Source organism: Salmo trutta, chromosome 8 (assembly GCF_901001165.1).
Source record: "Salmo trutta chromosome 8, fSalTru1.1, whole genome shotgun sequence".
In the NCBI taxonomy this organism is placed as follows: domain Eukaryota; kingdom Metazoa; phylum Chordata; class Actinopteri; order Salmoniformes; family Salmonidae; genus Salmo; species Salmo trutta.
Window position 1 is genome coordinate 17,365,327 of NC_042964.1, and position 22,633 is coordinate 17,387,959.

Here is a 22,633-nt window from a genome sequence, read left to right on the forward strand (position 1 = left end):
GATATACATCATTCATACAGATATGGAGAGAATTTCTCTGCTTCCCATGAATGGGTCGGAGTCATTTAACCCATTTAATCACAACCATCACTTCACCAACTCAACTAATTTGCAGTGAAAATCTCCATGAGACCATTTATCCCAACATTAATATCCATAACAAGGACATTGCCACTCAAAGGACAGACACTTACAAACACAGTAAATATGTATCCCAATCCAATACCTAATCCTCTTACTGCTGTTGGGATATACAGAGAAACCACATGCATACAGAGAAATGCCATACTGTAGCTAACACACACACACACACACACACACACACACACACACACAGCTCAGTTAACAAATTGAAGTGGCACTATCCTTTGCGCTCGTCTGATCGTAAGTACGCCTCTCTCTAGCTCTGTCCTGTAATCCAATTGGCTGAGGTCTCTCCTCTGTCCTCCCTCATCACTCCCACCCTTCCCATGCTCTGAGTGGTGCTCTGAGAAGCTCCTTCATTCCTCTATCCCCCCCTCTTACTATATCATTTTGTAGTATAAAGTAGAATACTATAGTAAATACTGCAGTATGCTACAGACTGCAAAAACACTACAGTAATTACTACAATAATGTCTCCAAAAACACTATAGTTCGCAAAACATTACAGTAATTGCAATAGTATATTATACTACAGTTTTAATTTGCATATACCCTGCCCATTTTCCTCCCCCAAATCCCAATTTGTGCCACCCATGTGAGAAACCTAAATGTCACGTATAGACTACATATTGTGTTCCCTACAGGTTATAGATCTCAGTCCTACCTAATTTACATACAGGTTATGGAAAATTTGCTCTTTGACTATTTTGTCAAGTAGGTTTCCTCCGGGAGAAACCCCTACTGTTATATTAAAGATAATAAAACTACAGTAATTTCCGCAAAAACACTACAGTAAATACTACTGTATACTACAGTCTGCAAAAACACTACAGTAAATACTACTGTATACTACAGTCTGCAAAAACACTACAGTAATTACTATAGTATATACTACGAAAACAATTACTACGGGATTTATCCTATAATAAATTACAGTCATGTCTGCAACACTACAGTATTCTCTGTAATGTTTTTGAGGACTTCAGTGAATACTCTGAAGTCCGCAAAAAAACTACAGTGAATAATATAGTATTTTTCATGTGGAAATCCTCACCAATCTCCCTGATTGCATTATCATTGATTAATTCTTATGTCTCTCTCTCTCTCTCTCTCTCTCCCTCTCTCTCTCTCTCTCTCTCTCTCTCTCTCTCCCCAGTGGTTATAAAAGTAGGCTGGGATAAAAGGAGTAGGCTACATATAGATCTATAGTATCCTGATTCCTGCTGACAACCAAAAGCAGGAATTACCAGTGACTTGCTCAATAAGGAAGTGGTCAGATGATGCAGATGCTAAGCTACAGGACTGTTTTGCTAGCACAGACTGAAATATGTTCTGGGATTCTACTGATGGCATTGAGGAGTACATCAGTCACTGGCTTCATCAATAAGTGCATCGATGACGGTGTCCCCACAGTGACTGTACGTACATACTCCAACCAGAAGCCATGGATTACAGGCAACATCTGCACTTAGCTAAAGGGTAGGGCTGCCGCTTTAAAGGAGCAGGACTCTAACCCTGACACTTATAAGAAATCCTGCTATGCCCTCTGACGAAACATCAAACAGGCAAAGCGTCAATACAGGACTACACCGGCTCTGACGCTTGTCGGATGTGGCAGGGCTTGCAAACTACTACGGACCACAAAGGGAAGCACAGCCGCGAGCTGCCCAGTGACACGAGCCTACCAGACGAGCTAAATAACTTATATGCTCGGTTCGAGGCAAGCAACACTGAAGCATGCATGAGAGCATTAGCTATCCGGATGACTATGTGATCACCCTCTCCGTAACCGATGTGCGTAAGACCCTTAAACAGGTCAACATTCACAAGGCCGCAGGGCCAGACGGATTACCAGGACATGTACTCTGAGCATGCGCTGACCAACTGGCACGTGTCTTCACTGACATTTTCAACCTGTCCCTGACCGAGTCTGTAATACCAACATGTTTCAAGCAGACAACCATAGTCCCTGTGCCCAAGAACACCAAGGTAACCTGCCTAAATGACTACCAACCACTCACATCTGTAGCCATGAAGTGGCTAACATCAACATCATTATCCCAGAAACCCTAGACCCACTCCAATTTGCATACCGCCCCCAACAGATCCACATATGACGCAATCTCTATTGCACTCCACACTGCCCTTTCACTCCTGGACAAAAATAACACCTACGTGAGAATGCTATTCATTGACTACAGCTCAGTGTTCAACACCATAGTGCAGTCAAAGCTCATCACTAAGCTAAGGACTGTGGGACTAAAGAACTCCCTCTGCAGCTGGATCCTGAACTTCCTGACGGGCCGCCCCCAGGTAGTAAGGGTATGTAACAACACTTCTGCCACGCTGATCCTCAACATGGGGGCCCCTCAGGGGTGCGTGCTCAGTCCCCTCCTGTACTCCCTGTTCACCCACGACTGCATGGCCAGGCACAACTCCAACACCATCATTAAGTTTGCCGATGACACAACGTGGTAGGCCTGATCACCGACAACAATGAGACAGCCTATAGGGAGGAGCTCAGAGACGTGGCAGTGTGGTGCAAGGATAACAACCTCTCCCTCAACGTGATCAAGACAAAGGAGATGATTGTGGACTACAGAAAAAGGAGGACTGAGCACGCCCCCATTCTCATTAACGGGGCTGTAGTGGAACAGGTTGAGGGCTTCAAGTTCCTTGGTGTTTACATTTACATTTTAGTCATTTAGCAGACACTCTTATCCAGAGCAACTTACAGTAGTAAATGCATACATTTCTTCTCCGTACTGGTCCCCCGTGGGAATTGAACCCACAACCCTGGCTTTGCAAATACCATGCTCTACCAACTGAGCCACACATCACCAACAAACTATCATGGTCCAAACACACCAAGGCAGTTGTGAAGTGGGCATGACAACACCTATTCCCCCTCAGGAGTCTGTAAATATTTGGCATGGGTCCTCAGATCCTCAAAAATTTCTACAGCTGCAGCATCGAGAGCATCCTGACTGGTTACATCACCGCCTGGTACTTTGGAACTGCTCGGCCTCCAACCGCAAAGCACTACAGAGGATAGTGCGTACGGCCCAGTACATCAATAAGGCCACGCTTCCTGCCATCCAGGACCTCTGTACCAAGCGGTGTCAGAGGAAGGCCCTAAAAATTGCCAAAGACTCCAACCACCCTAGTCATAAACTGTTCTCTCTGCTACCGCACGGCAAGCAGTACCGGAGCACCAAGTCTTGGACCAAAAGGCTTCTACCCCCAAGCCATAAGACTCCTGAACAGCTAATGAAATGGCTACCCAGACTATTTTATTGTCCCCCCCCCCCACACATTTGTATGCTGCTGCTACTCTCTGTTTATTATCCATGCATAGTCAGTTTACCTCTACCTACATGTACATATGACGTCAATTACCTCAACGAACCTGTGCCCCTGCACATTGACTCTGTACCGGTACCCCTTGTATATAGCCTCGCTATTGTTATTTTATTGTTGCCCCGTAATTATTTCTTATTTTTCAATTTTTCTTCTTTATTTTCATTTTTTTATTTCATTTTTTTTGTATTTTTTACTTCAGTTTATTTGAGCAAATACTTTCGTACACTTCTTTTTCTTAAAACTGCATTGTTGGTTAAGAGCTTTCACTGTAAGGTCTACACCTGTTGTATTCGGCGCATGTGCCAAAACTATTTGATTTGATGCACTATTACTGCTCTCTCCCTCTGAGACAAGATGTCTGGGGTGTAGCAATAAAGGACATTGTAAGACATTAGCCAGCCTCTTTTTGTGCTGCCTGGATTGATAGATGGCCTCTGCTCTGCTCTCTTTCTCCCTCTCTCTTCAGTACTTTGCTGTATTTAAAATGGCAGCCTATTTCCCTGTATAGTGCACTACATTTGGGCCCAGGACCCATAGGGCTCTGGTCAAAGGTAGTGCACTATATAGGGAATAGGGTTCCCTTGTAGCCGCAGCCCTGGAGTGATTCAGTGATAGCCTCTGCTGTCTGCTCTGTGCTCTCAGCAATATGTCTGGCAGCTGTTTATTTTTCCTTCAATCGTTCAATTACAACCCTTTTTAATGTTAAGTTTATCCACATCCGGCCAGGCCGATGAGGGCGGGGGGGGGGGGGGGGGGGTCGATGAGAACTATTTTTAGAAAAGTAGAGTTCTGGTTTCACTGCTAAAGAGGAGTGAGGAGGACTTAGGCTCATTAGGCGAGCGAGCTACTGGCTGGCTGCAGTAGCCTGGTCCCAGATCTGTTTGTGCTGTCTTGCCTACTCCTAATGTGACAATGACCACAGGCGTAGGCAAGATAGCACAAACACATCTGGAAACAGGCTGTGGCTGTAGACCCTACTGAGTACAGCTGCAAATGCTCTCCCGCCACAAAACCACATCATAGTGGCACAGTGGCGGTTAGGGTTTCTGGATGTAAGCTACGGTATCTCTATTGAATTACTGTTATTTGATGCATTGTATTGTATTGTTAGCATCTTTTCTAAAATGCTTTGGGGGGATGCAGCAATGTGTTGATGTTATGCTGAAACTCAAAAGGGTATTTTAAACATGACCCCCACCAAGCCAACCAGGCCTAGAGGACGTGAGTGAACTGGCCACACAAAAGACCCTTGAGCATACCAGACCACTCAACATCGTCTGATAATCAATGTCTCTCTCTCTCGCGCGCGCGCAAACATGTACGTAGGCGCGCAAACATGTACGTAGGCGCGCGTGCACGCACACACACACACACACACACACACACACACACACACACACACACACACACACACACAGGTCCATCACCCCCAGGCCTAACATTCCACTCACCTCATCTTTAGCGTCTTCATCGATCTCAAACACGTGAGCCGGCAGCTTGTCCATCTTCAGGCCTTTACTGTGAAAACACATGTCGTGTGAGAGAGAGGGTTGTTGTGTGAGAGAGAAGGTTGTTGTGTGAGAGAGAGGGTTGTTGTGTGAGAGAGAAGGTTGTTGTGTGAGAGAGAGGGTTGTTGTGTGAGAGAGAAGGTTGTTGTGTGAGAGAGAGGGTTGTTGTGTAGAGAGGGTTGTTGTGTGAGAGAGAGGGTTGTCGTGTGAGAGAGAGGGTTGTCGTGTGAGAGAGAGGGTTGTTGTGTGAGAGAGAGGGAGGGTTGTTGTGTGAGAGAGAGGGTTGTTGTGTGAGAGAGAGGGTTGTTGTGTGAGAGAGAGGGTTGTCGTGTGAGAGAGAGGGTTGTTGTGTAGAGAGGGTTGTTGTGTGAGAGAGAGGGTTGTTGTGTGAGAGGGAGGGTTGTGTAAGAGAGAGGGTTGTTGTGTGAGAGAGAAGGTTGTTGTGTGAGAGAGAGGGTTGTTGTGTGAGAGAGAAGGTTGTTGTGTGAGAGAGAAGGTTGTTGTGTGAGAGAGAAGGTTGTTGTGTGAGAGAGAAGGTTGTTGTGTGAGAGAGAGGGTTGTTGTGAGAGAGAGGGTTGTTGTGTGAGAGGGAGGGTTGTTGTGTGAGAGAGAAGGTTGTTGTGTGAGAGAGAAGGTTGTTGTGTGAGAGAGAAGGTTGTTGTGTGAGAGAGAAGGTTGTTGTGTGAGAGAGAGGGTTGTTGTGTGAGAGGGAGGGTTGTTGTGTGTCAGCAACCCAGAACTATATACTCAATACATCAACTCCTTTCTACTGTATCTTGGTTCTGGTCATTTCAACAGTGTGTATTTGTACAGTATCAAAAGCTAGGCTGTATCCTCAATGGATCAAAAGCTAGTCTCTATCTTCAATGGATCAAAAGCTAGGCTATATCCTCAATGGATCAAAAGCTAGTCTCTATCCTCAATGGATCAAAAGCTAGGCTATATCCTCAATGGATCAAAAGCTAGGCTATATCCTCAATGGATCAAAAGCTAGGCTATATCCTCAATGGATCAAAAGCTAGGCTGTATCCTCAATGGATCAAAAGCTAGGCTATATCCTCAATGGATCAAAAGCTAGGCTGTATCCTCAATGGATCAAAAGCTAGGCTATATCCTCAATGGATCAATAGCTAGTCTATATCCTCAATGGATCAAAAGCTAGGCTATATCCTCAATGGATCAATAGCTAGTCTATATCCTCAATGGATCAAAAGCTAGGCTATATCCTCAATGGATCAAAAGCTAGTCTATATCCTCAATGGATCAAAAGCTAGGCTATATCCTCAATGGATCAAAAGCTAGGCTATATCCTCAATGGATCAAAAGCTAGTCTCTATCCTCAATGGATCAATAGCTAGGCTATATCCTCAATGGATCAATAGCTAGTCTATATCCTCACTGGATCAACAGTTAGTCTAAATCCTTAATGAATCAACAGCTAGGTTATAACCTCAATGGATCAAAAGCTAGTCTATATTATCAATGGATTAACAACTAGTCTAAATCCTCAATGGATCAACAGCTAGTCTAAATCCTCAATGGATCAACAGCTAGCCTATATCGTCAATACATCTACGCCTTGCTTCCTATCTACAATCTGGTCATTTCTATGCTGTTTCTTTCTATCAATGGCTTTTCTTTTCCAGATTTATAGCACCTTGGAAGCATGCGTGTATCAATAGCTTTTCTATTCTAGACTTACGTTGGGAGCATGCGGAAATCTCCCGAGTACGCTTCATATTTGTAGTTGATGACATGCCAGTCCGTGTTGTAAGTCTTGATGCACTGCCAAACAGGTCAACATTAGAGCTCAATTAGTAACATTACAACACCAGGGGACCAGGGTAATAAAGAGGTCACAGTTCACACCATGCCAGAAAAGTGTGATTTATGTCAAGTTTAGAGGTCGACCGGCATGGCCGATTAATTAGGGCCGATTTCAAGTTTTCATAACAATCGGTAATATGGCATTTTTGGACGCAGATTATGGACAATTACATTGCACTCCACGAGGAGACTGTGTGGCAGGCTGACCACTTGTTACCAAGGAGCCAAGGTAAGTTGCTAGCTAGCATTAAACTTATCTTATAAAAAACAATCAATCTTAACATAATCACTAGTTAACTACACATGGTTGATGATATTACTAGTTTATCTAGCTTGCCCTGCGTTGCATATAATCAATGCGGTGCCTGTTAATTTATCATCGAATCACAGCCTACTTCGCCAACGGGTGATGATTTAACAAGCGCATTCGTGAAAAAAGCACTGTCGTTGCACCAATGTGTACCTAACCATAAACATCAATGCTCTTCTTAAAATCAATACACAAATATATTTTTTGAAACCTGCATATTTAGTTAATATTGCCTGCTAACATGAATTTATTTTAACAAGGGAAATTGTGTCACTTCTCTTGCGTTCTGTGCATGCAGAGTCAGGGTATATGCAGCAGTTTGAGCCGCCTGGCTCGTTGCGAACTGTGTGAAGACCATTTCTTCCTAACAAAGACCGTAATTAATTTGCCAGAATTGTACATAATTATGACATAACATTGAAGGTTGTGCAATGTAACAGGAATATTTACACTTAGGGATGCCACCCGTAAGATAAAATACGGAACGGTTCCGTATTTCACTGAAATAATAAAAGTTTTGTTTTCGAAATTATAGTTTCCGGATTTGACCATATTAATGACCTAAGGCTCATATTTCTGTGTGTTTATTATATTATAATTAAGTCTATTATTTGACATTTGATAGAGCAGTCTGACTGAGCGGTGGTAGGCAGCAGCAGGCTCTTATGACTTCAAGCCTATCAACTCCCGAGATTAGGCTGGCAATACTATAGTGCCTATAAGAACATCCAATAGTCAAAGGTATATGAAATACAAATGGTATAGAGAGAAATAGTCCTATAATTCCTACAATAACTACAACCTAAAACTTCTTAACTGGGAATATTGAAGACTCATGTTAAAAGGAACCACCAGCTTTCATATGTTCTCATGTTCTGAGCAAGGAACTTAAACGTTAGCTTTTTTACATGGCACATATTGCACTTTTACTTTCTTCTCCAACACGGTGTTTTGCATTATTTAAACCAAATTGAGCATGTTTCATTATTTATTTGAGACTAAATAGATTTTATTGATGTATTATATTAAGTTAAAATAAAAGCATTCATTCAGTATTGTTGCAACTGTCATTATTACAAATATATATATATAAACATTTATTAATCGGTATCGGCTTTTTTGGTCCTCCAATAATCGGCACCGGCGTTGAAAAATAATAATCGGTCTACCTCTGGTCAAGCTGTCAAGTTTTTGCTTTAGGTATGGTGCTCGCTGAGTAACAGTTAACAGGTCAACATCTCTCCATTGGGACCAACCAGCAGTTTGTTTCTGGTCAGGCATCGAAGTTCCTATTGATTCCTATTACGATATAGGCTTGTCAAGTTTTCTCTACAGGCATTTATTTGTTGTGTACTAGTGTTGACTGAATGAGAACCTCTTTGGCAAACAGGCTCTTGGCGTCCCTCTCTGCATTCTGGGGCACGGAGGGAACCACGGTCCTCCTCTGACGAGAGATCTGAGACTCCTACAGAGAGGGGGGGAGGGGGGGGGTTGGAAAGAGATGAGGGTGAACAGTCGTTTAGGCTTTTACTGCTTTGAGTCTCCTGATCAGAACCACGTGTGTTTGAATAATGTGCATTTGAAAGAGTCCCAATAATCTGTCAGTGACTGAGTTAAACTGGACTGGCTGGGTCGCTTGGTTTTAACTAATAAATATGTCCCTCCTTGCAGGGGAGAACAAGGCTGTGAACTGGTGGCTAATGGGGGAAAGACACCTTTTCGTAGAAACAGAAATCTATAAGAACGCCCTCCCTGAGTCAATTATCACAGAATTTGCTGATCTTGGTATAAAATAAACCACTGTTCCTGCAGTTTTTTCTGGTATTGATATTATATGCTACTGTGGGGATGTATGTCGCAATGCTGTCGCTAGCTTCCCTACAAAATGTGGGCCTGGTTATCCAGTGTTTCTAGCAGCATATTTGAAAGAGTATTGTCACTTTTATAAATATTCTTAAATAAAACATTGAATTTGAACAAACTAAACAAATGTTTCCTGTGTGTGTGTGTGTGTGTGTGTGTACCGAGATGTCGTCGACAGGACACTGCAGCAGGTCTCTGTGAGGGTCACTGTGGATCTGGGCTTTCCTCTGAAACACCACGTTCTCATAGTCCAACGGCTCAATGATCTTAGGCTGCTCCTGTAGAGAAACATAGACGGTCAAGTTACCAAGAGACACACAGATAAGCTAACCACACATTTACATGACATTTACATGACATTTACATGACATTTCGGTCATTTAGCGGACGCTCTTATCCAGAGCAACTTACAATGAGTGCAGGAAGGTAAGCCAATTACAGTCACTGCAAGTAAAAACCTTTGTTCAATAAAGCAGCTATCAGCTAAATCAGTGCTAACGAGAAAAGGCAATGCAAATTCAGACAGACACATAAACACAAAGGCACATACCCTCACCCACTCCTTCACATAAACAGGGGGATACGTTGGATAGATTCGCTTTGTCATTTATGCTATTTATTTCCCATATGTATTTGCCACGTCTTACTTAAAGCACTATGTTGTTTATTGTGACAATATTTGTTAGCAGCAAGCTAAAGTAAGCCTGAGTGTACAAAACATTAAGAACACCTTCCTAATATTGAGTTGTACCCCCGTTTTGCCCAAAGAATAGCCTAAATTCATCGGGGCATGGACTCTGCAAGGTGTCGAAAGCGTTCCACAGGGATACTGGCCCATGTTGACTCTAATGCTTTCCACAGTTGTGTCAATTTGGCGTGATGTCCTTTGGGTGGTGGACCATTCTTGATACACACAGGAAACTGTTGAGTGTGAAAAAAACAGCAGCGTCGCAGTTCTTGACACACTCAAACCGGTGCGCCTGGCACCTACTACCATACCCCATTGAAAACCATATCAAGAAGCTGATTAAACAGCATGATCATTACACAGGTGTCTGTAATAAAGCCCTTTTGTGGGGTAAATCTCATTCTGATTGGCTGGGCCTGGCTCCCAATTGGGTGGGCATATCCAATTGGGAGCCATTTTTTTTTCAGATGTTTTCCATTGGTAGGGCTACCCATGTGTCTCTCCTGACTCAGAAAGCCTGCTCACTGATGTCAATACCAAAGCTGATAATTGTGACTTGATTGAATTGGAATGTGAATAATAATAATGATGATGATGGTGAGAACCCAGTATAACCTAACCTAACCCTTTAATCATTGGCTATTGTTACCTTGTGTCTCTAAAATCACTATGTTTCCATTTTTATGTGACAAAGACTTTATTTTTTAATTAAAACGTACACATTTTCACCTTTTTCCACATTAAATGTTTCATTTTCATAACTGATCAACATTTGGTATGCTATAGTCTATAGATAATATTCTGCCCATATGAACACATTTATTTAGTCCATATAAAGAACAGCTATTCATGATTTCATGAAAATCAGCAAACAGACGCGACATTGTTTCACATTCTTTAATAAAATACTAAAACAGAAACAGGCAACAGGCTATACAGCTGGTTTCACAGTTTCCCTGCCAAACAGGCCTACAGCGAAACTCAACGTATATCAACAACGTTGAGTGCGCCAGGGGGGTCTGTGTGCTGCGTAGTACCTTCCACAAAAAGACACGCGTTTGGGACGATGCCCAAGACTGACCAATAAAGTCCTCCTAGCTACTGAATCCTGAGCTCTCACGGTGGTGTCATTGTGAAAAAGCACAGTGCGTTTCATCTCTCCCCCTCAATATGATCCGTAGAGGGGACAGAGTATCATTGGGGTGGCTGTGGACCGGGTACAAAACAGACCAGAGTCCCAGACGAGTAACACAACGCACTAACAGCATGGTGTAATTCTGAAAAAAAGCACAGTGTGTTTCAGCTTTCCTCTGTCTGGGCAGTTGTTTGAAAGCTGAAACCGAAAAACATCTCTGCTCTTTTCCCACCTGATCTGTTCTGCTCTGCTGGACGAGAGATTTGTCAATGTGACAGAGAGAAGCTACTCTCCCTGAACTAAAGATGTCTGAGGTTAGAGGGCAGAGATCACAGAGAGACACAAAGTTCAGAGGGCGGCTGCAGAGCATGAAAAGAGAGAGACTCGCTCATTTTATTATCAAAATCTAGAAAAGAGACGTTCAATTCTACAACCACCTAAAAGGAAGCGATTCCCAAACCTTCCATAACAAAGCCATCACCTACAGAGAGATTAACCTAGAGAAGAGTCCCCTAAGCAAGCTGGTCCTGGGGCTCTGTTCGCAAACACAAATAGACCCCACAGAACCCCAGGACAGCAACACGATTAGACCCAACCAAATCACCAGAAAACAAAAACATAATCACTTGACACATTGGAAATTATTAACCAAAAAACGGAGCAAAATGGAGCACACAGTGGCAGGATACCTGACCAGAATGTCTGACCACTGTGACTGACCCAAAATGAAGGAAAGCTTTGACTATGTACAGACAGTGAGCTTAACCTTGCTATTGAGAAAGGCCGCTGTAGGCAGACAATTAGGTGGAAACTGAGTTTAGATTACAGACCCACAAATAATTTGAAAACAAATCCAATTCTAATAAACTCCCATATCTATTAGGTGAAATATCACAGTGTGCCATCAAAGCAGCAAGATGTGTGACCTGTTGCCACAAGAAAAGGGCACCCAATGAAGCACAAACACCATTGTAAATACAACCCATATTTATGTGTATTTACTTTCCCTTTTGGACTTTAACTATTTGCCCAACGTTACAACACAGTACATAGCCATAATATGACATTTGAAATGTCTCTATTCCTTTGAAACTTTTGTGAGTGTAATGTTCATTGTTCATTTCTGATTGTTTATTTCACATGTTTCCCATGCCGATAAAGCCCTTTGAATTGAATTTAACTGAATTGAGAGAGAGAGAGAGTGAGTGAGTGAGTGAGTGAGTGAGTGAGTGAGTGAGTGAGTGAGTGAGTGAGTGAGTGAGTGAGTGAGTGAGTGAGAGAGAGAGAGAGAGAGAGAGAGAGAAATAAACAATAACCAGAGAAGGACAGAGAGAGCATGAACAGAGGGAAAGGCAGCTGTGAAAAATATTAGGGTGACTGCTGGACTGGAGGAGATCTTTACAGCAGCTGGAGGATCACTCAAAACATTGAGAGGATTGTGAACACACGGCACAGTAGTCTAGTTCATCAGAATGCCCTTTGAGGGGTTGGAGTCCAACACTGACACCAGAGGTTGGCTGTGTTAAATGGTCCCTTCTGAAGTACTCTGTAGAGGGGTTAGGCACTGCACAGGGTTCTAATAATGCCTTATAACCTTTGACCTTAGGGTCTTAGTTCCTGGCTACTGTTTCTTTTTTTGACGACAGGGTTCAGAGGGGGGTTGCTTGCTGCAGTGAGTGAAAATTAGCGTAGCAGGGCACAAGTTATTGCCGGAGTTCTAACTTCATCAGCCATTGGAGAGTGGCTCAGTCTGACATGTTACCAAGGCAACACAATCACAAAACAAAGATGGCTGCTCCACCACATCGCTGGTGTGATATCACTGCATCCTGTTGAGAGTTTCATAGAGAAGTGAATGATTTCATATCCTATATTCAAAGACATTTTCAGAGAAAACAGGCTAAGTCACGTGAATCAGTCCAGGACAAAGCAAGTCAGCCAAGGAGAAGCAACTAGGAAAAGTTAATAATTATTCATTCCAACAATAGTGCAAGGCTCAGCAGAAGCAGGCGAAAATATGACATAGGATAAGCCTTGCTTGAATACAATGTAATCTGTTCTATGTAAGGTAATAGACTCCTGGGCCTGAGGGCAGTTTCATGCAGCCCAGAATGTGGTAGAGCTCTATCCATATTAGAGGAGACTGTTCTGCAGTGACCACTGAGCAGTGGCCAAGGACTTTGGGAAAAGACTCAAGGGAGAGAGAGAGAGAGACACAGTCAGCTAACATCTCAGAGAACCACCGGGCCCCTCCTCTCTAGGACTCCCGGCTCAAACGCCCTGCCACAGTTCAGTGCACAGCTGTAAGTGTGTCCCACCTGGCACCCCGAGGGTCTGCTGTACTGCTGCCCAGGGAATTAGGGAGTGTGGGGAGAGGACATGCTGGTGCACAGTGATTCTCCCTCTCTTTCGCACTCCTCCCCTCCCCCAGTCATTGTTCTCTGTCTCACACACACACACCCACACGCATGTGTATTCATGTGCAGTTGAAGTCGGAAGTTTACACACACTTAGGTTGGAGTCATTAACTCGTTTTTTAACCACTTAACAAATGTCTTGTTAACAAACTATAGTTTCGGCAAGTCGGTTAGAACATTTACTTTGCGCATGACACAAGTCATTTTTCCAACAATTGTTTACAGAAAGATTATTTCACTTAAAACTCACTGTATCACAATTTCAGTGGGTCAGAAGTTTACATACACTAAGTTGACTGTGCCTTTAAACAGCTTGGGAAATTCCAGAATATTATGTCATGGCTTTAGAAGCTTCTGATAGGCTAATTGACATAATTTGAGTCAATTGGAGGTGTACCTGTGGATGTATTTCAAGGCCTACCTTCAAACTCAGTGCCTCTTTGCTTGACATCATGTGAAAATCAAAAGAAATCAGCCAAGACCTCAGAAAACAAATTGTAGACCTCCACAAGTCTGGTTCATCCTTGGGAGCAATTTCCAAACGCCTGAAGGTACCACGTTCATCTGTACAAACAATAGTTTGCAAGTATAAACACCATGGGACCACGCAGCCATCATCCCACTCAGGAAGGAGACGCGTTCTGTCTCCTAGAGATGAACGTACTTTGGTGCGAAAAGTGAAAATCAATCCAAGAACAACGGCAAAGGACCTTGTGAAGATGCTGGAGGAAACAGGTACAAAGGTATCTATATCCACAGTAAAACGAGTCCTATATAAACATAACCTGATAGGCCGCTCAGCAAGAAAGAAGCCACTGCTCCAAAACCGCCAAAAAAAAGCCAGACTACGGTTTGCAACTGCACATGGGGACGAAGATCGTACTTTTTAGAGAAATGTCCTCTGGTCTTGTCACGCCCTGACGTGAGAGAGACGTTTTATTTCCTCTATTTTGGTTAGGTCAGGGTGTGATGTGGGGTGGGCATTCTATGTCATGTATTTCTTTGTGTTTGGCCGAGTATGGTTCATAATCAGGGGCAGCTGTCTATCGTTGTCTCTGATTGGGAATCATACTTAGGCAGCCTTTTCCCCACCTGTATTTGTGGGTAATTATTATTTTCTGTGTGTGTTTTGTGTGCGCCTCAGTTGCGTCACGTTCAATTCTGTTTACCTGGTTTTTGTTTTGTTCAGTTTCACTTCAATAAAAGAATGTGGAATTACCGGCACGCTGCGCCTTGGTTAATTTACGACAGGGAATTTGAAGATAGCGAACGTGACAGAATTACCCACCACAAGAAGACCAAGCAGCGTGCGCCTACGGGGAAGATGAGGTGGACATGGGAGGACATCCTGGATGGCAAAGGATCCTGGACATGGGAGGAGATCCAGGCCGGAAGGGATCACCTCCCATGGGAACAGGTGGAAGCAGCGAGGGAGGAACAGCGACGAGATCGGGAGGCATGGAAACGACGGAAGCCCGAGAGGCAGCCCCCCCAAATTCACGGGGAGATTGGCTAAGTCAGGGTTCAGACCTGAGCCAACTCCCCGTGCTTACCGTGGGGAGCGTGTGACTGGTCAGGCACCGTGTTATGCGGTGATACGCACGGTGTCGCCGGTACGCCTTCACAGCCCAGTTCGTCCTGTGCCAGCGCCCCGCACTTGCCGGGCTAAACTGAGCATCCAGCCAGGACGGTTGTGCCAGCCATACGCTCCAGACCTCCAGTGCGTCTCTTTGGCACAGGATATCCTGCGCCAGCTCTACGCACGGTGTCGCCAGTACGCCTTCACAGCCCAGTTCGTCCTGTGCCAGCGCCCCGCACTTGCAGGGCTAAAGTAAGCATTCAGCCAGGACGGGTTGTGCCAGCCCTAAGCCCCAGACCTCCAGTGCGCCTCCACGGCCCAGTATACCCTGTGCCTGCTCTACGCACCCGATCTCCAGTGCGTCTCCCCAGTCCGGTGAGACCTGTTCCAGCTCCACGTAAGAAGCCTCCAGTGATGATCTATGGTCCGAAGCCTCCAGTGATGATCCATGGCACGAAGCCTCCAGTGATGATCCATGGCCCGGAGCCTGTAGTGATGATCCATGGCACGAAGCCTCCAGTGATAATCCATGGTCCGGAGCCTCCAGTGATAATCCATGGTCCGGAGCCTCCAGTGATAATCCATGGCACGAAGCCTCTAGTGATGATCCATGGCCCGGAGCCTGTAGGGATGATACATGGCACAAAGCCTCCAGTGATGATCCATGGCCCGGAGCCTGTAGGGATGATCCATGGCACGAAGCCTCCAGTGATAATCCATGGCCCGGAGCCTCCAGTGATAATCCATGGCACGAAGCCTCCAGTGATGATCCATGGCCCGGAGCCTCCAGTGATGATCCATGGCAAGAAGCCTCCAGTGATGATCCATGGCACGGAGCCTACAGCGAAGTCCCCCGGTCCGGAGCCTCCAGCGACGTCCCCCAGTCTGGAGCCTCCAGCGACGTCCCCCAGTCTGGAGCCTCCAGCGACGTCCCCCAGTCTGGAGCCTCCAGCGACGGTCCCCAGTCCGGAGCCTGCAGCGACGGTCCCCAGTCTGGAGCCTCCAGTGAAGGTCTGCAGTCCAGAGTCTTTAGCGGTGGTCTGCAGTCCAGAGTCTTCAGCGACGGTCTGCAGTCCAGAGTCTTCAGCGACGGTCTGCAGTCCAGAGTCTCCAGCGGCGGTCTGCAGTCCAGAGTCTCCAGCGGCGGTCTGCAGTCCAGAGTCTCCAGCGGTGGTCTGCAGTCCAGAGCCTCCGGTGATGATCCACAGTCCGGTAAGACAAAAGCGGAGGGATCAGCGGGCGGAGCAGGGGCTACGCCCCGAACCTGAGCCACCACCATGGGTAGATGCCCACCCGGACCCTCCCCTATAAGTTCAGGTTTGCGGCCAGGAGTCCGCACCTTTGGGGGGGGGGGGGTACTGTCACGCCCTGACCTGAGAGAGACGTTTTATTTCCTCTATTTTGGTTAGGTCAGGGTGTGATGTGGGGTGGGCATTCTATGTCATGTATTTCTTTGTGTTTGGCAAAGTATGGTTCCTAATCAGAGGCAGCTGTCTATCGTTGTCTCTGATTGGGAATCATACTTAGGCAGCCTTTTCCCCACCTGTATTTGTGGGTAATTATTATTTTCTGTGTGTGTTTTGTGTGCGCCTCAGTTGCGTCACGTTCGATTCTGTTTACCTGGTTTTTGTTTTGTTCAGTTTCACTTCAATAAAAGAATGTGGAATTACCGGCACACTGTGCCTTGGTTAATTTACGACAGGGAATTTGAAGATAGCGAACGTGACAGGTCTGATGAAACAAAAATAGAACTGTTTGGCCATAATGACCATCGTTATGTTTGGAGGAAAAAGGGGGAGGCTTGCAAGCCAAAGAACACCATCCCAACCGTAAAGCACGGGGGTGGCAGCATCATTTTGTGAGGGTGCTTTGCTGCAGGAGGGACTGGTGCACTTCACAAAATAGATGGCATCATGAGGGAGGAAAATTATGTAGATATATTGAAGCAACATCTCAAGGCATCAGTCAGGAAGTTAAAGCTTGGTCGTAAATGGTTCTTCCAAATGGACAATGACCCCAAGCGTACTTCCAAAGTTGTGGCAAAATGGCTTAAGGACAACAAAATCAAGGTATTGGAGTGGCCATCACAAAGTCCTATAGAACATTTGTGGGCAGAACTGAAAAAGAGTGTGTGAGCAACGAGGCCTACAAACCTGACTCAGTCACTGAGTCTCTGTCAGGAGGAATGGGCCAAAATTCACCCAACTTATTCTGGGAAGCTTGTGGAATGCTACCCAAAATGTTTGACCCAAGTTAAGCAATTTAAAGGCAATGCTACCAAATACTAATGGAGTGTATGTAAACTTCTGACCCACTGGGAATGTGATGAAAGAAATTAAAGCTGAAATAAATCATTCTCTCTACTATTATTCTGACATTTCACATTCTTAAAATACTGACCTAAGACAGGGAATTTTTACTAGGATTAAATGTTAGGAATTGTGAAAGACTTAGTTTAAATGTATTTGGCTAAGGTGTATGTAAACTTCCGACTTCAACTGTACATGGTAAACAACATAGTCGCTGGGCCTCACAATCAGCTACTGTAGGTAGGCTCTGCTGCCTGCTTAATTCATTACTTCTAGCAGCTCAGAGGAGAGCAGCAGCTTCCTGTCATGTGCAACAGGTTGGGCAGCAGTGGAACCACAGAACCAGAAGATACAGTTCCATTGCGACAGATCGTGTTACAGAGAGAGAGAGAGAGCGAGAGAGAGAGATAGCGAGAGAAGGGGGAGAGAGAGAGAAAGCGAAGAGATAGAGAGAGAAGGTGGGAGAGAGAGAGTCATAGGAGAGATAGAGAGAGAAGGGGGAGATATAGAGAGAGAGGAAAAGAGAGAGAAAGAGAGAGAGAGTTCTGGCTCAGCTCCTTTAGAGAAGAACAGCCTGGGAGAGAAAGAAAACGAAAGAGAGAAGAAGAAACACAGAGGAAGAAAGGAGGAAGAGGGGGTTAGTTCTGGTTGGGGCGTAGCCGCCTGCCTGCTACATTCACCCATATATAGTCACTTTCTCATCTCTTTATGGGACTTTACTGTACGTCACACCGCTTTTTCAACTCAGCGATCAATCTGGCCCCGGACACTCCAAACACCATCACTGGCTTTGGCTATAATGTCAGTGAGAGAAGTACTTTTCCAGATTGCTGTGCGTCTTATACAGTTCAGTGGAAAGACAGAGGAGAAATCTATCTCTAGCAGATGGGCTTTACTACTGCCGTTTATGTGTACACACGCACGCATGCACCAACACACACACACACACACATGCACCAACAATTCCAATGTCCTCCCCCTGACCCCAGTAAGTACTTCAGTCTGTGTGTTTACTGAGAACACAGACTTCCCATGACCCACAACCCTTGACCTGACTTGAATTGAGTAAATACACAATCTTACATGTATATCGTTCCTCTAGATCAAAACAACACCTCTTGTGACTCTTCAGGAGCTTCCTTAAGATCTAAGAGACCCTAGTCAATTACAGTATGTTCATTTCAGCTAACATTCAAAACGTCTCAATGTCTTATGAGCTGAAACTAGGTTAAGGCTTTTAATTGAGCTTTCAGATCACAGAGAATGGAGCCCAGAACAAAGGAAATACCTACTCCTTGAAATGAATGTAGGAAAGGTCATTTCTAGACACACTAACTGAGAGATACAGGAATATGGAAAGAGCAGAAAACTGTTAATTCCAGGAAGGAGAATAAGACAAGCAGCCCCATTGACATAAGTGACACACACACACACACACACACACACACACACACACACACACACACACACACACACGCACACGCACACGCACAAACACACACAGGAAGCATGGTTGGATCATGCCTCCAGGGAATCCCCATGTGAGAATGCCGGCTCTGCAACCTCCACAAAACAGGGCTTGTCCTCCATTACCATGGCGACCATTACCTTGAGGATCATCCGCTCAACCAGACACAACACACTTCGGGACCTGTGTTGCCTAGCACACGTCAGTCAGTGTCAAACCTCATCACAAGATTGCTATGTCTGATTGACTTCACGTGACTGGAGATATTTGGGAATAAAAAGATCTGGCCTAAGAGGTCTGCAAAAGTCCACTGAATGTTTTCTTGGCTGGGATTTTGCATCATATGAGAAAGAGAGAAATGTTTAGCGAATCAGATGACATTGACAGTGTGGGAGAGTTTACAGTGGAGAACTATCATGATGACAAATCATGAGGTCAAACAACCCTAGAGGTCGCACACACACACACACACATACACACACACACACACACACACACACACACACCACATAGAACCAAAAGGAGCCCTGTGTGAGGGATTAAATCGCAGTGCCTCTTCAGCATTATATGCAATTTATCTCAAGCCATACCCTGCATCATCAAAGTGTTTCAGGCCAATACTACACACAGTCCAACTGTAACACAAACCCCGACCAGTACACAAATCATGATCCATGATACAGCACTTACTATTGCCCTTTCAACAAAGAAAAAGGAAATGCTTCTATAGAGACTGAACTCTTACTGTAGGCCTAGCTATAATCAAAGACCACCAGGATAAATAATGATACTTTACATGCCTGGAACATCAAATATTCAGTACTGGGGAAAAGAAAGGACCAGGCTACAGGACAGGGAAAAGGGATAGCTAGGCAAATCATGCAGTCTAGCTGCACATTCAACCTCAGAACTGGCACTGCTCAATTCTCAAGCACACAAAAGCCGCCGCTGGAGCTGAAGCCAAGAGAAATGGAATACCATGTGTTCTCTCTCTTCTGATCTGCCTGAACAATGTCACACCACTATCCACAGGGAAAAGACACAAACACGACACTTCCTTTATATGGACACTATCCCGTTGCAATACGGTCATTTTCTGCTAACCGTCACTGCTTAATTACCAGCGGATTACGACGTAATACGCATTTTTTAATTGAAAGAGGTAGCTTGTGTCCTAATCAAATGTAGCAAGCTCTGCTCAGTGGGTGACGAATAGGAAATGGTGAGACGCTGACACGCTTCTTCGATAATAACTGGGGGGGGAAAAAAATGTCTTTCGACATTCAGACATTCAAGTAACGTTATGAACTAAAAGTACACATAGGCTTTTCTGGATTAAACAGAATAAATGGACCGGACCCTCGGGCTATGGTTTCGTGAGCGGGTTTGGACGGCAAGGCAGGCTACCGTTAGCTAGCTAAAGAAGAGATCATCATACTAACCACAATCACCGATGTCCTCACAGCCTCGGAGACGCTTTGCCTGAGTTCCGCTGCCGTTCCTGGTTTACTCAACCTTTTGGTAAATTTCCGTACCTCCGACATAGCTCTCTTTCTCGTGAAAACCTCCACCTAAATCCCGGTATAACTGAGGGCATGCCACGGAGCTCAAGCAGCTGCAGACAGTTGTGACAGATGCGGATGGACCAGGCAGGCAGCGTTGGCGTAGTGAGGCGGGGCTGGAGCGTGTGAAGAGGACCGAGAAGGATTCTCGAGCATCTCGCGCGCCTCCTGCCTGTTCCCCCTCATTCGATAGGGGATCAGGTACACGCCTCAAATACCTGACCAACCACTGTTAAAAAATAGTAACCTACCAAATTGCATGAACACCTATACTAATATTCATGTGATAAATTCATAGAACAGTTGATTTTTGTAATAATTTTTTTTATTTATGTTTTGTCTCCTATGAATTGGAGATGATAAGTATTTTGTGTAGATTATAGGTGGGAATTCTTATTAGATGGTTTGGTTGTTTAGCAACAAACTATGGGGCAAAACAGATAGAGTTGGTTTAGGTTGTTGCTAACATTTAAACTATATTTCGTCTCCAATGTTTATTGAAAACATAAATAAATGTGCACAATGAGCACTTCTTGTCTCTCAAATACACCCTTGCAGCACATTTTCGCCATATTTGACATGAAACCAGTCAAAACACCTCAAAACAAGACATTGTATCAAGAACAAGATGCAACTAACTGCAAAGGGCGTCTTACGATTCCCCACATGTCAGTTTCTTGTCATTGTTGCTATCTTTCCATCCAGAAAGCACAACAGACAAACTGCTGCCACATTAAAGCGTGCGCATCGTTTTCGTGACGTCGTCAGCAATACCTATCCAAAGGTGAAATATGAGAGAATGCCGCGCTCTAGTGGACAATGATGAGAACCACAGCAGGTCATCAAGTTCAGATTCTGTAGGGATTTGAACAATTTCTATTTTGTCTTTCATACCCCCAAATTATAAATAAACAAGTTTCGTTGATTTGCACTCATAAATTTAAAAATAAGAGTCAATGTTTATATGTAATATAATGATGATAGTAATGATGATGATACAATTGTCATAAGGGGCCAAACCACATGTCTTACTCTCCAGTAAACAGATTAGATTCCAGAACACAGGGCCTGTTGTTCTGAGTTAGCCTGCGTCAGATTAGCCACCATTAAAGTCAAGGAAACCAATACACAAACAGTTTGTTTCTGGATAAAATGATTCAGAGAAGTTTGTGAGCCACAACCAGTGGTGTGAAGTACTTCAGTAAAAATACTTTAAAGTACTACTTAAGTCATTTTTCGGGGTATCTGTACTCTACTTTACTACTCATATTTTTAACAACTTTTACTTTTACTTCAGTACATTACTAAAGAAAATGATGTACTTTTTACTCCATACATTTTCACGGATACCCAAAAGTACTTGTTACATTTTGAATGCTTAGCAGGATAGGAAAATGGTCCAATTCACACACTTATCAAGAGAACATCCCTGGTCATCCTACTGCCTCTGATCTGGCGGACTCACTAAACACACATGCTTCATTTGTAAATTATGTCTCAGTGTTGGAGTGTGCCCCTGGCTATCCATACATTAAAATAACACGAAAAGGGTGCTGTCTGGTTTGCTTAATATAAGGAATTTTAAAATATTTATACTTTTACTTTTAACTATATTTTAGCAATAACATTTACTTTTGATACTTAAATATATTTAAAACCAAATACTTTTAGACTTTTACTCAAGTAGTATTTTACTGGGTGACTTTCTCTTTTACTTGAGTCATTTTCGATTAAGGTATCTTTACTTTTACTCAAGTATGACAATTGTGTACTTTTTCCACCACTGGCCACAACCAAATTCTGATTCCATCGAGCCTTGTCATCATCCATCCATCTATTTATATCTGTGGGCTGACTTAGCTAGATAATGAATCTTACTCGGGGTATAGTAGGTTCCTACCCACCCAAACCATGTATTTGAAAAAAAAGTGCACTATACAGCCACTGGGCAACAAGCAGTGAAGTGTGGGTAAGTTATGAGATCTTACACTAATCGAGAGGTCTTGGGTATTTTCCCTATTTGTTCGATCTAGGCACACTTTTAGATAGGGTAAACTCATATGATGTCATAACCACATATGTGTTTATTAGCCACCTAGGGGCCTAGGATGAAAACCAAGATCATGCTGGATATGCAGTTTTTATGCTATGGTGGGTAAATTCCCATTGAGGGTTAGTTCAACATCTGCTGGACACAGTAGTACCTGAGGTACTAGCTGTAGAAAAGCGGAATGAGACCCTTCTCTGTTTCCTGTCCAAACATCAAAACTGATGTTTTGAACTGATTTTTGATTAACTGATTTCAGTAAAGGTTTCATTTCTCAAAAAAAAGAAGCAGCCGTATCAAGCCAATATTTGATTTGCAGAATCCAGTAACTCTGACTTACTTACAATGTCTTCTTTAAACGTTTTTAAACTATGGTAAGCCAGAGGACACACTTGTAAGATTGTAGTCAGCCA

The 22,633-nt window shown here is 44.0% G+C and overlaps 1 protein-coding gene across 3 annotated transcripts in view; it reads right to left on the reverse strand.

The window, feature by feature from the left end:
- LOC115198315 (dedicator of cytokinesis protein 11) overlaps nt 1–20,309 on the reverse strand; it is a 115,095-nt gene extending 94,786 nt beyond the window's left edge. For all 3 annotated transcript variants that reach the window (XM_029760204.1, XM_029760203.1, XM_029760205.1), the window contains exons 1-5: nt 20,054–20,309; nt 9,177–9,293; nt 8,528–8,617; nt 6,718–6,800; nt 4,959–5,025 (exon numbers count right to left, since the gene is read on the reverse strand). In XM_029760204.1, coding sequence (XP_029616064.1) covers nt 4,959–5,025; nt 6,718–6,800; nt 8,528–8,617; nt 9,177–9,293; nt 20,054–20,155 — 459 coding nt within the window. In that variant the 5' untranslated portion in view covers nt 20,156–20,309. The remainder of the gene's footprint in view (nt 1–4,958; nt 5,026–6,717; nt 6,801–8,527; nt 8,618–9,176; nt 9,294–20,053) is intronic.
- Between the last annotated feature and the right edge of the window lie 2,324 nt (nt 20,310–22,633).